We start from the raw sequence: 9,407 nt of genomic DNA, 5'->3' as shown, positions 1-9,407 counted from the left end.
AAAGGGACAAAAACCCCCCAATATTTTCCCCTTTCTTAAAAACTTTTTTTGGGGGAAACCCCTTAAAAGGAATTTTAATTGAGGCCCAAATAAAAACCCAAGGATTTTTTTTTTTAAAAAACCCTTTTCCCAAAATTCCCGCTTTTTGGGTTGCAAATTTTTCGGGGCGTTTTTGTTAAAAATTTTTAAAATTTAAACAAAAATCCAAAGGGGGTAAAACAATTTTTTTTGTAATGCAAATCCCCTTTTTTTTCCTGGGAAAAGGGAGTTTTTTACAATGGGTTTTTAAACCCGGAATTGGCAAAATGTGGTCTTTTGTTTTAAAAGGTATTTTATAAATTGTTTTTAAACCTTTAAATTTATTTGAAATTCCTTATTTTTTCGGAAGTTTAAAAATTTGTTCTTACCTAGGATTAAGTTTTGGGGAAAAACCCCCAAATATTTTCTTTAATTTTCAAGGGTTTTAAAGTTTTAAACCTTTATGCCCTTTTTTTCGAATTTAGCAAATTTTGCTAAAATTTCAAAGATTTTTCCTGTTAAAAGGTTAAAGACCCAATAATTAAATTGGGGTTTTAAGAAAGTTTTTTAAATCTCCAAAAAAAAAGTTAAAACGGGTTAAATTTTTTAAGGAAATTACAAAATAATCTTTTGTTGCGTTTTTTTTTTTAAAGGGTTTCTTTATTTAAAAGGGAATTTTTTTGGAAATAAAAATTTCTTGAATTTACCTTGTAAATTTTTTCCTTTTGGAGGGACTTACCGGTTTGGGGGTTAATTTCCCTGGAATTTTTTAAACAGTTTTCAAAATTGGAACATTTTGGGGTGCGGTTTAAATTTAAGGGTTAAAAAAGTTTTGGGGTTTTTTAAAAGGGGAGGGTTTTTCCGACTGGTTCTTTTTCCGGGAAATTTTTAAAATTAAACTTCCGTTTGAAAATTTTTTTTAAAAACGAAAAAAAAACCAAAAAAACCTAGAAAAGTTAAATTTTCCCTTCAAAGGGTTTGGTTTCTTAAAGGAAGTTTCCCTTTTTAATTAAAAATTTCCAATCTATTAAAATTAAAGTTTTATTTTTTAAATTTCTGAATTCAAATTAACTTTTTTAAAATGTTTTTTCGAAATTTCCCGTTTTTTTTTTTAAATTTAACAATTTAAAGATTGAGTGTCCTCTGCTTAATTATCTTTTCGAGGCCTGAAAAACGACGAAAAAACTTGTCCAAATTTCCCTCCTTTTTAACGAGTTTCCAAAAAAGGGAAATCTTTGGGTTTTTTAAAATGAGTTCTTGAAAATTTTTATTTAGCCTTTTAGGGATAAAAAGGGGTTTCTTTTGTTTAAAAAAAATTCAAATTTTTTTAACAATTTTAAAAATTTTCTTATGATACAATTTGGGGAGTCAAAAAAGGTTTTAAAGGGCCAAAAAAATGTTCTTTTTGGAAATTTTTTTCTATTAAATTTAATTTTTGTTTTTTTAAAAATTTTTCCCTTTTTCCCTTCCAAAAAGTTTTCAAATTTGGGGGACGCCCCTAAAATTTTGAAAAAGCTGCCACTTCCCTTTTTTTTCTTGCCTTGGGTTTTTAGAAAAAAACGAGTCTGAAAAGCTTTTAAACCCTTTTAATGGGGTTGTTTCCCCCAACATTCGTATGGTAAAAGACTGAAAAAAATAAACATTTTAAGTATGATTTAAAAGGAAAAAGACTAGCAAATTTTAGGATTACATTTTATGATATTATGCTAATGTCCCTTTAATTTATTAATTGACAATGTGAATTTTCAAAAAGAACAGTCCCCCTTTTGTTACGTATTAAAAAAAGCGTTTACTTTAAAAACCCCCCCAATTCAAAAAAAGGAATTTTTACAAAATACTTTAAAAAATTCCCCTATTTGAAAAAAACCCTTTAAGCTTTTTCAGTTAAACAGTCCTTGTAATCTTACAAAAAAAAAAAGGGGTTCAAAAAATGCATTTGGGTGCGAATAACAAAAATTTCGCAAAAACTAGTGACCTTATTTTCTCCCAAGAATTTTTCAATGCTTAAAAAAAATCCATAAAATTTAACAAAAATTTTAAATACAAAGATAATGGGAAAATTTCTATCTTTATTCAACCCCATAAAATTTTACACTGTGGGGGCTTTTAAGACAAAATTTCCCCCTTTTTGAAATTTTCGTGAAATTGGGGGAGCCAAAACTTTTACAAAAAACCAAAAAAAGATATAAAACACCGAAAAAAAAAAATTTTACAAAAAACCCAAAACATACTAGAAAAAATGGGGAAACCCAAAAGGGTTTAATTCGACTGTAAACTTTTGCTTAATGTTCTGATTAAAAACACTCCCCGTCTGGTATGCCAATCCCACATTCAAAAAAAGGGAAAATTTCCATAAGTTTCTAGATGCATTTCAAACAAATTGTTTTGCAAAATCAAAACCCAAATTTACCCACCAAAAAGAAAAGAAAATAACATAATTAAAAAAAAATTTATTAAACGCTTTTGACTAATAATTACTTTAACCCATAGCTTTTTAGAAATTGAAAATCCAACCTTTGACAATTAAATTTGGTTTAGCTTATTTAAAAATATCCCAAATATGTATTATGGTTTGCTTGTTCTAAAAAAAATTACCTTTCTACAAAAACCCAATTTTTCAGAGTTAAGCTTTTGACTACCACACTGGTTTTTTTAAAAATTTCCCAAATTAAATTTACTAATTTATTCAATTAGGAGCACTAATTCTGTTATTGGTCGCACTTTAATTAACGCTTTTTTCCATTTTTCATTTCCCGCAAAACTTAAAAGGAACAAACTTGATTGTCAACTTTCACTAGGTAAACCTTAACAAAATTTCCCACGGGCCCATTTGATTACGGTCTCATTCAGCATCTTTCAAAAAGGACTACATCCCCAAATTTTTTAGTTTGGTTTGTACGCCCCAACCCACTTTTTTACGTTTTTAAAGTTTGAATGTAACCATTTTTCCACTGTTTCCAAAACGAATTAGATAAAACTTGCACATATTTCCATTGCGACTTGTAAATATCCTTCATATTCAAAGACCTGTCTAATCCAGTCAAAGGTTCTACCTTCTGTGTTAGAAGAGCATTAGGCGTGAGCATTTCTGGTTTCTCCGGGTCTGATGAGATTGGGTGAATAGGACGCGAGTTTATAATAGCACATACCTCACACATAAATGTACACAGCACCTCGTGATTTTGGGTTTATGAGCATGATTCCTTTGGGCAGCATTCCATCAAAAATTCCCCCTGGCTAGCCCAAATTTAATTTTTCTCCATCCCCCCTTTCCCAGGGTTTTGACGATGTGGGGGTTTGAACTTCCAAATAAATAAAAGGGATTCCCGTAAATTTTTCCCATCATTAAACCGTTTTCAACACAAATTCCGTCCCATTAATATCATCTAAAAGGCTCCAACAAAGTTATTTCCCCCTGTCGGCCCAAAAATTTTTTTTCACTGGACCCCGAAACCCCAAAAAAGTCTCAAAGCATTTTTTGAATAAACAAAAACTCTTTTCCCTCTACAACTTTATTTGGACGGGATCTTGTCCCTTTAAACATGTGAAGAGTATAGCCCATCTTTTATTCTCTGCAAGTCCACCTTACCGTTACATTCCATGGTCCAAAAGTGTCTACCCCTACAACAGTGAATGGAGCACTCGGCGTTAATCGTTCGGCAGGTAGATCAGCCATCCTTTGACTTGAGAATCGGCCTCAAACCCCTCCTCCCAAATCACAAAAAATCTATGAATATTTGCTTAAAAAAAAGGTCTTTTAAAAACCAAATTTATCCAAAAACCTCCTTTTGCTTTAACAAAGCTTCTGTTTTAACCCGGGCCCTTTTGATGATTTTGATTTTTCATGGAAATCCTCACCATAACAAAGCAAACATAAATTTTCTTTGGTTTTAATCACCGGATGTTTAAAAAACATTTTTCACGGGAGTTTTGGGTTCAATACGTCCTCCAACACATAAAACACCATTTTTGTTTTAAAGGGGAAAAGGGATTTGAGAGTTCCCAATCTCCCCTTTTAGTGATAAAATTGTTTTTTGACAATGTTTGTTTTTTAGAATCAAATCCCTTTCTTCTGTACTTTTTGTAACAAAATTTTTGGTTAGCTTCTCTGTTCTCGAAAATTTGGTTTTGCCCTTTCAATTCTTACCGATTTGTACATATGCCAAGCCTTCTTTAACACTGAAAAGGCTGTTTTTAAAGGGAGGGTCCGGGGTAAAAAAATTTTCTAAAATTTTTGGTAGGGGATTTTCACAGAATTGACTTTTTTTCTTAAACATGAACTTCAGGACGTATTTCACAGTCTTCTTCAGGTTTTCAAAAGTTCAAAGGACGTAGGCCTTGTGACTTGTGTATCCAAAGTATCATCATACAGCAAATCAGGACCTTTAATCCAAGACACTGTTCTCTATCTCTTCACAAACCGGTAGGCATCTTGTGGCGAAATCAGCAGGGTTTTGTTCTGTGGGTACATAACGCCATTGTTCAGAAGAAGAAACATTGAGAACTCTCTCAATACGATTGCTTACATAGGTAAAAAATCTTCTTGTTTTATTACTTAAATAGCCAAGAACGACTTTGCTGTCAGAATAAAATATCATGGAGGATATTGCGATGTTCAACTGTGCAGATATAATCTCAGCCAATTCCACAGCTAGCACAGCTACACATAACTCCAGTCTTGGAATTGTATGACCCTTTAAAGGAGCTAATTTTTGCTTTTCCCCCAGGGGGAAAAACCACAGGGGGTAAATACCATTTTTTGTTCTTGAAACCTAAAATTTTGACACAGCACCCGATAGCTTTCTCAGTTTGCGGTCTAAAAGGGTTTGAACACTGAGAGGGTTTTCAGCGGGAATTTAAAAGAAGTTGTTTGAAAAAATGCGGGGAAATAGCAACTGTCTGTAGGTTTTGAACTGATTCTCTCCACTTAATCCACTTCTTTTCATGATCAGGTGGCAAAGGGGAATCCCAGTCCACTCCTGGTGGCGCTGCTTCTCGAAGAAGAATCTTACCAGTTATAGTTATCGGAGCGATAAAACCAAGAGGATCAAAGATACTGTTTACCATAGACAATACGCCTCTTAATGTGAATGGTTTATTTTCTATCACAACATCGAAAATGAAATTGTCCTGCTTTAGATCCCAAGATACACCTAAACTACGCTGTACGGGAAGTGTGTCCTGAAAGAGATCTAACGTCTTCAAATCGCTTCCAAGATCTTCTTTGTTGAAAGCAGACATTACTTCAGGGCTGTTAGAAGCAATTTTGTGCAGTCTTATATTTCCTTCTTCTTTCAGCACTACCCGTGTTTTCTTCATTAGGTTTATAGCTTGTTGGGCATCATGTTGTGAAGACAACGCATCATCTACGTAAAAGTTTCTGCATACAAATTTTTGTATTTCCTTTTCAGCATTCTGTACAGCTTTGCGCAATCCATATGTAGCAACAGCTGGTGATGCACAATTACCAAACACATGCACGCACATTCTATATTCAATCAAAATGTCTCTAGGGTCATTGTTCTTGTACAAAAAAAAACCAAAGGAAATCACGTTTCCCCTTTCTTTTCACACGAAACCTTTTTAAAACATTTGCTCTCCCTTTGCATTTAAATAGCAATCCATTTTTTTGGGAAAACAAAATTTAGAACCCCAAGAAGACTTTTTCCCAAACTGGACCGACATCGGGCAAACTTTTTTAAAAAAATTTCCCTTGATTTTGATGGGGGGAAAAATTTCCAAACACACCTTTAACTTTTTTTGGTTTTGGGGGTTGAAAAACACCGAAAATTGGGGGGTTTCCCAAACATTCATCCTGACGTGTTGTTGGGGGGCTATTTCAGCACCCTCCCCCTGTGGGAACTTTACCAAAAATTTAAACAAAGTTTTCCTTTTTTTGGATCTTTACAAAGGGCTTTTTGGGTCCAGAATTTTTTTTGCCCTTTGCCATGCCTGTACCCTTATTGCTTGGGCTTTTGGGCCTTTAACATGTTTGAAGGGGAGGGGAAAGCAGTCCAGAAACCTTTTTTCTCTTTTTTAAATCTCTCTTATCCATCAATTTAAAAAAACTGCCTACCCTCAACTGAAAACCCAAATTTTTGTTATCGTTCCTGTTCTGTTGAAAGACGGAGTTTTCCGGGAAAAAGCCCTTCCCTTTTTGAGTTTAGGGGGGTTTTCCCTTTCCCAAAAACATAAAAAACTATTTTCTTATTTCAAGCTTAAACTTGAAAAGGGCCCTTTCATTAAAGAGTTCTTTTCCCTTTCTTGCATAAGAATGTTTTTTTTGACTTTGACCAATCTGGCGAGTGCATGCGCCCAAAAAAAACTTCCCAAATTATGCCCCAACCCCAAAAAGACAACTTTTTAAAATCGAATGGTAACCCCTTTGTTCCAGAACCCTTGACCCAAATAACTGGTGGGGCCCTTCAGTCAAGTCTCTCCCTATAAGAATTTTCCAATCCAATATTGAGCCCAACTGGGAAATCTGATCTCCCCAAGTGCTAAAAATGACTATAACCCAAGCGACCTCGGAGTTGGTTTTTCTGACTTTTTTTTGGGGAATATCACACATTCTATCCCCTTTTGGCAGAGTTTATATTTTTTTCCCCATCTAGAGTTTGGGAACCCTTTAAAAAGATTACTCGCATGTCGGCCCAAGTTTTGTTTACAGGGCCCGGGAAAACCACAAAAGATAAAGTGTAGGGAAAACAGTTTTTTCCTCTAATATGAAAACAGTCAAAAAGTTTTTTCGTAGCTAGGTGCGGTTCTCTGGTCTTATTATTTTCTATACACTTTCTGTTTTCTAGCATTTTCAGGTGTGTATTTCACTTACCCCAAAACTTTTTTCTGCAGGATTTCCCCTTTTTACGAGTCTTTCCCCCCAATGAGGGACACTTAGTGAAACATCTTTCCCATATTTTAGACCCCCTCCCCGGGCCCTCATCTCGATATTTCCCCATACCCTTTTTTCCAGGGCATGGGTATGCATGTCCCTTTCCACAATGACACCCCTTAGTACCTACTGCCCGTTACGCGCTGTGTGGTTAGTAGGGTCACAACATTTTTAAAACAGGGCACCACTTTTCCCCCCAAAATTTTCTTTTTTTCTTCAAAAAGGGTTTTTTTGAGGGAAAACCCCACAAGAATTTAATTTTAATTTGGTCGGCCCGATTTAAGAGGGCAACGATTTCCTTTCACTTTGTCTGAAATTTAAAAAACTCCTGGGTTTTCGGCCCGAAAACTTTTGGCCCTTTTATTTTTGGGTAATTTTCAAAATTAAAAGGGGTCTTTTTTGCTTCACTTTTTTTCACGTTTTTGTTTTGGGGCACAAAGAATTTCAAAAAGGGGGGGATAAGGGAAAACCATTGTCTCTTTTTATTTAAAATAGACCACATGCCCCTTTTTCCTGTATTTTCCCTTTTGGGAAATTTGTTTCAATAGGGTTAAAAACCCGACCATGAGTTGAAATAAACAGAAGTTGGTTATAAATGAGGGTTTTTCTTGTAGAGGGCTGCATTCACATTGAATGTCTAAAAGAAAATTTTTATAGTTTATGAAATTCCTTATTGTTTATTTTTTAGGAAAGTTTGTTTAAAAATTTTTTTTCCCCTTGGGTGATTTTAACTGTCTTTTGGACGCCATAGCGGGTTTTTTCTAGACGAGGGCCATATTTTTTGAAGCCTGTTTCAGGGTTTATAAACCTTTTGAAGCCTTTTATCTATTTGCGAATTTACGCGACTCTGGTCCTAGATATTTAACTAATAGATCAATTTCCTCATGATGAGAGAGCTCTAAAGAGCTGGCAATATTATTAAAGCTTGCCTTCCATGACAGAAATGTTTCGGGTTTATCATCAAAATGAGTTAGTCTACTTAGTTGCAGATCCTTTTTAAGAAGAAATTGGGAAAGACCATGAATAATTTTATTGTCTTTTTCATTAAATGGTGTTGCATTTGGATTTAACATAGAACTATATTGTTTATAACAATTTGGCTGTGTTATGTTATCACTTGTCAATATTTGCTGTGGATGAGGAGGCTCTACCTTGTTCATGTGGGTATACACTCCTGTATTATTTACACTATGTTTGTCTATTGAAACACTGTATTGATGCAGGTCAACTTTTGGAGTAGGTTGAAAATGCTGATGCTTAAGCGGTGACGGTGTACGCATAGTGCTCGTTTCCTGTAATTCGTCAATGTATCGTTCCGTGAATTCTTTCCTATCGACAACACTAAATCCATCCTCATTGTAGTTACATGTATCTTCTAATGCTTGTAGTTCTTTAATCGCAACTGCATGTTCACTTTCTAACTTAATAATATCCAGATCTACTTCAAGTTCAGTATTTTGTCTCAGTGTTCTAGCTACAGTTCGATCTAACTCTTCTTTAATCATTGCTTTTTTGCGAAGAACTTCCGCTTCTTTTTTCTTAAATAACAATTTAGATTGATGTACCTCTGCTTCAACTCTCTTCTTCGACGCAACTGAAACACGACTTGAATAACTTGCACTAGCCACTTCAATAATGTCTAACTTTTGAGAACGCAGCTTCTCAAGAAAAGTGTCGATAATCTTCTTGCATTTTAGAAAGTATGTAGTATTCTTGATTAAATCTTCATTTGATGCCGTGGTGTTCTCACGTGATAAAAAGTCGGTATAATCGTTGTTGTTTAGAACAAATTCATGAAATTTTGTTTTAATTTCTACTTCTAATTTTCTTATGTCACTTAGTTCACACTTGTCATTGTCTATAATCAAGTTCTCAATGTGTGTCCAAACATGTTCAACTTTTTCGAAAAGTTTGTTTCTATTAACTTCGTAGATATTTGTTCCTTTCTCTGTTAAAGTTCTAACTCTTCTCCTCTCAAGTTCTTCTTGGTGCTTTGGCGGATCGCCTTTTTTACTCTTTAGTTTCAGCTGTACATTCTTTTACTGTCTTGCCTTCGGGTTTGAAAAAAACGAGTCATGCAAGCAGTTTAACCTTTAGTGGTTTTTTTCCCCAACATTCGTTGGTAAAAGACTGAAACACAAATAAAACTTATAAGTATGACTTAAAAGGTAAAAGACTAGCTAATTAGGATTCACTTACGATATTATGCCTAATGTACCTTTAAATTAATGCAAATGTGAATATCAATAGAACAGTCCTCCTTGTTACTATTTGAATAAAGCGTTTACTTTAAAACAACAATTCACAAAAAAAATATACAAAATACATATAAGAAATGCTATTTGAAACAAACTTTAAGCTTCTTCAGTCTCACGTGTTGTAATCTTACAAAAAAAAAGGGGTTCGAAATGCCTTGCGAAAAACAAAATCGCGAAAACTATGACCTTTTTTTTCTGCAAGAATTCTCAAAGCTTACAAAAAATCCATAAAAATTTAA

At 34.1% G+C, this 9,407-nt stretch overlaps 2 protein-coding genes across 2 annotated transcripts; both read right to left on the bottom strand.

Moving 5' to 3' along the window:
- Positions 1–4,863: 4,863 nt before the first annotated feature.
- Positions 4,864–5,505, bottom strand: LOC132721945 (uncharacterized). The gene has a single exon (XM_060706333.1). It carries the CDS (start codon positions 5,503–5,505, stop codon positions 4,864–4,866), a length of 642 nt encoding a protein of 213 aa, XP_060562316.1.
- Positions 5,506–7,721: 2,216 nt separating this feature from the next.
- LOC132721944 (uncharacterized) lies at positions 7,722–8,925 on the bottom strand (the record flags this gene model as incomplete). Its single annotated transcript, XM_060706332.1, has 1 exon — positions 7,722–8,925. A coding segment is annotated over one exon (1,194 nt), but the record flags the coding sequence as incomplete, so codon positions are not given.
- Positions 8,926–9,407: the final 482 nt, after the last annotated feature.

Source organism: Ruditapes philippinarum, unplaced genomic scaffold (genome assembly GCF_026571515.1).
Source record: "Ruditapes philippinarum isolate M1 unplaced genomic scaffold, ASM2657151v2 ctg14034_1_1_1_1, whole genome shotgun sequence".
Lineage (NCBI taxonomy): Eukaryota > Metazoa > Mollusca > Bivalvia > Venerida > Veneridae > Ruditapes > Ruditapes philippinarum.
This window is presented reverse-complemented; position numbering and strand designations above follow the sequence as displayed.